At 73.5% G+C, this 3,471-nt stretch overlaps 1 protein-coding gene across 2 annotated transcripts; it reads right to left on the bottom strand.

Moving 5' to 3' along the window:
- Nucleotides 1-27: 27 nt before the first annotated feature.
- On the bottom strand, nucleotides 28-3,220 carry CDK5 (cyclin dependent kinase 5). Of its 2 annotated transcripts, none has more exons than XM_054814632.1 (13): nucleotides 3,203-3,220; nucleotides 2,815-2,899; nucleotides 2,600-2,688; nucleotides 2,425-2,492; nucleotides 2,261-2,321; nucleotides 2,104-2,160; nucleotides 1,866-1,961; nucleotides 1,544-1,618; nucleotides 1,344-1,440; nucleotides 1,195-1,264; nucleotides 969-1,029; nucleotides 814-894; nucleotides 28-658 (listed from the first exon to the last, which is right to left on the bottom strand). In XM_054814632.1, exons 2-13 carry the CDS (start codon nucleotides 2,849-2,851, stop codon nucleotides 572-574), a joined length of 879 nt encoding a protein of 292 aa, XP_054670607.1. In that variant the 5' UTR covers nucleotides 2,852-2,899; nucleotides 3,203-3,220; the 3' UTR covers nucleotides 28-571. The 2 variants fall into 2 exon arrangements, with proteins under 2 accessions (XP_054670607.1, XP_054670608.1); XM_054814633.1 differs by having other exon boundaries at nucleotides 964-1,029.
- Between the last annotated feature and the right edge of the window lie 251 nt (nucleotides 3,221-3,471).

A 3,471-nucleotide genomic window follows, 5' to 3' on the forward strand; every position in this document is an offset into this window, starting at 1 on the left:
GTCCCAGGAAGGAGGAGGCAGGCGCTGGGGAGAGGGGAGCTCTTTATGGAGGTAACAAACACGCACGTTCACCCATGTACAGCAGCACGGTAGAAAAGAAACGGGGTGCTCCCCCCCCCACCCCCGAGCTGGCACCCAGGACCCCCTCCCCTGCTGGGGAAGGGGCCGGGGGGGAGCAGGGAGAGGCAGGGTGGAGGGTCCCACCCCACCGGGGTCCCCGCACCTGGTCCCAGAGGGTCCTGCCCCCCACCAGCACTGCGTCCCCGGGGAGGGCTCCGTGCACTCTCGGCCAGCCCCGGGAGCAGCCCCGGCCCCACCGTGGGGTTGGGGGGTCGGGGTGGGGAGGCCATGCCAGCACCCCTCAGCCGGGTGGCGTCGGGTTAAAAACCTAATAAATACGGGGGGAGGGGGCGGGGGGGGGCCGCGGTTCCGGGATGCTGGCACCTCGCTCCTCACCTCGCGTCCCCCCCGCTGCCAGAGGAGCCGTCCCCTCCCCAGCGCTGCCGGGAGCGTGCCTGGAGCCGGGGGCTGCCGCCGGCTGAGCGCGGGGCCGGGCCAGTGCCGGGGGGGCCTAGGGGGGGCAGAAGTCTGTGAAGTAGGGGTGCTGCAGGGCCTCCTCCGCCGATATCCGCTGCACCGGGTTGCACTTGAGCAGGTTCTGGGGGCGGGAGAAGTGGGGGGTGAGCCATGGCCCCCCACTCCACAGCCCCCCAGACAGGCTGCAAGGGGAGAGGGCACCCGCCCCCGTAAGGCAGAACCCCACGGCGCAGGCAGAGCAGGCAGGACGGGCAGGGGGACGGGCAGAGCGCTCACCTGCAGCAGGTCCCGGCCGGTGGCATTCAGCTTGGGCACCACGTTGACCAGGGAGGTGGTGGCGGGGTACATGGGGTAGGGCTGGGGACAGAGAGGTGAGCCTGGCCCCCCCTCACCACAGCCCCCCCCCTCACCCCAGCCCCCCCACACCTCACCTTGTAGTCCGGCAGCTTGGCCATGGCCGGCCACTGCTCCTCCGTGGGGGTTCCCAGCAGCGTGGGGACGGCAGCGGTCAAGGGCCACCGCTGCGGCGGGCGCGGGGGGAGTCACCTGTTACCCAGCCCCCCCTGCCTCACCCGGCCAGGACCCCTCCTGCTCCCCTACCCAGGAGAGGGGGGTGACCCCCTCCCGCCACAGCCCCCCGCGGCACTGGAAGGATATCGGAAAATCCTTTTCAGCTGGTCGTCCACGTCGTTCCCCGGGAACAGGGGCCGCCCCGCGTTGGCCAGCTCTAGGGACGAGAGAGGGGATGGGCCCTGAGGCCCCACGGCCCCGGCGGCCCCCCGTGCCGGCAGCCCCCGTGGCACTACCTGCGAAGATGCAGCCGGCTGACCACATGTCGATGGAGGTGGAGTAGAGCTTGGCTCCGAAGAGCACGTCTGGGGGCCGATACCACAGCGTGACGACCTGCGCAGAGGGACGGGGAGATGCTCAGCCAGCCGAGGGACGGGACAGCCGAGCCTCTGGCCTGGAGGAGGCCTCCGGCGAAAGTGCAGACCTCCCAGCTCACCTCCGCCGAGTAACAGCGCACCGGGATGCCGAAGGCCCGGGCCAGGCCAAAGTCGGCCAGTTTGAGCTCTCCGTTCTGCAGGAAAGGCACCGTGTCAGCAGGGCAGCGCAGGGGACACCCCGTCCTGCTGCCCTCGGGGCCGGCGGCAGCCGCTGCTCCGGCCCTTCGCCCTTTCCCGCTGACCAGAAACACAAGGGAGAGGCAGAGCCGCGGGCTGGGGACAGGCACCGGTGTGCTCCCCGGCGTAACATCCCTCCCGGCTCAGCCGGGGCGCCTCACGCCGGCACGCGCCCCCCGCCGCCACCCGCTCCCCGTCCCTCACCCTGTTAATGAGCAGGTTCTGCGGCTTGAGGTCTCGGTGCAGGACGTTGCGGCTGTGGCAAAACGCGAGGCCCTTCAGCAGCTGGTACATGAACGACTGCGGAGAAGAGCGCAGTGCTGAGCGGGACACGTCAGCCCCTCCACGCCACAGTTTGGTTCTCGTGGCGGCCCGCGATATCGCGGCCAGGGTGGGACGAGCACCAGGTCCCCGAGGGCTTCCGGAGCCCCCCCAAAGGCACCTTGACGATCTCTGGATCCAAGTCCCCGTTGCAGCTATCGAAGTACTTCTTCAGGTCCTGGGGAGAAGCGAGCGGGGGGGGGGGGGGGGGGGCCACGTCAGGGAGCGGTGGGGGGCTGGGACCCGCCAACCCGTCCTCGGCGCTGCCCGGCGCTCACCTGGTCACAGAACTCGAAGACCAGGGTCAGCTTCTTGTCGCTGTGCAGGACGTCGTGCAGCCTGCGCAGGGAAGGGGACCCTGAGGCCCCGCACCGCCCGGCCCGGCCCCGCAGAGGGCCCGGGCCCCCCCCCCCACCCCCGGCCGCCCCCCCCCGCCCCTTGCCTGACGATGTTCTTGTGCTTCAGCTCCTTGAGCAGGCAGATCTCCCGCAGCGCCGAGCTGGGCACGCCCTGCCGAGAGAGGGCCGCGCTCGGGGGGGGGGCTCGGGGGTCCCGGCCCGGCCCCAGCCCCCGGCCCCGGCCCCCGGCCCCGGCCCCCGCCCCCGCCGCCCCCTCACCTCGTCGTCATCGTCCAGCCGCACCCGCTTCAGCGCCACGATCTCGTGCGTCTCCCGGTTCTTGGCCTTGAACACGGTCCCGTAGGTGCCTGCGGGCAGCCGGGTCACCGCCGCCCCGGGTCACCGCCGCGCCGCACCGCCCCGCACCCGCCCGGGGCCTCCCCCACGGGCCGGGCCCGGCCCCGACCCCGGCCCCGGCCCCGGCCCGGCCGCACCTTCCCCGATCTTCTCCAGCTTCTCGTATTTCTGCATCGCGCCGCGCTCCGCTCCGGCCCCACCGCACCGGCCCCGCTGCCGCCGCCGCCGCCGCCGCCACACCTCCCGGCAGCCCCCGCGCCCGCCACGCCCCCGCCACACCTCCCAGTAACACTAGAGCAGGCCACACCTCCCGGCAGCCCCCGCGCCCGCCACACCTCCCAGTAACACTAGCGCAGGCCACTCCTCCCGGCAGCCCCCGCGCCCGCCACACCGCGCCACACCTCCCAGTAACACTAGAGCAGGCCACACCTCCCGGCAGCCCCCGCGCCCGCCACGCCCCGCCACACCTCCCAGTAACACTAGAGCAGGCCACACCTCCCGGCAGCCCCCGCGCAGGCCACACACCCGCCACACCTCCCGGCAGCCCCCGCGCAGGCCACGCCCCCGGCACTCGCCGCCAACACCTCCCGGCCGGCCGCGCCCTGAGCTACACCCCCGCCCGCCCGCCCGCCGGGGTTCCGGGTTCGATCCCCGCATCCGCCCGCTCCTCCACGGGGCACCGTGGCACCGGGCCTGACCGCGGCGGGGTCCCCTGCGGGGCCCTCGGGGTACGGTGACCGCTCTCGCCGGTGCCGGTGCGGACCCGCCCGGTGCCGCCCCGCCCCACCCCAGCG

Source organism: Grus americana, chromosome 2 (genome assembly GCF_028858705.1).
Source record: "Grus americana isolate bGruAme1 chromosome 2, bGruAme1.mat, whole genome shotgun sequence".
NCBI lineage: Eukaryota > Metazoa > Chordata > Aves > Gruiformes > Gruidae > Grus > Grus americana.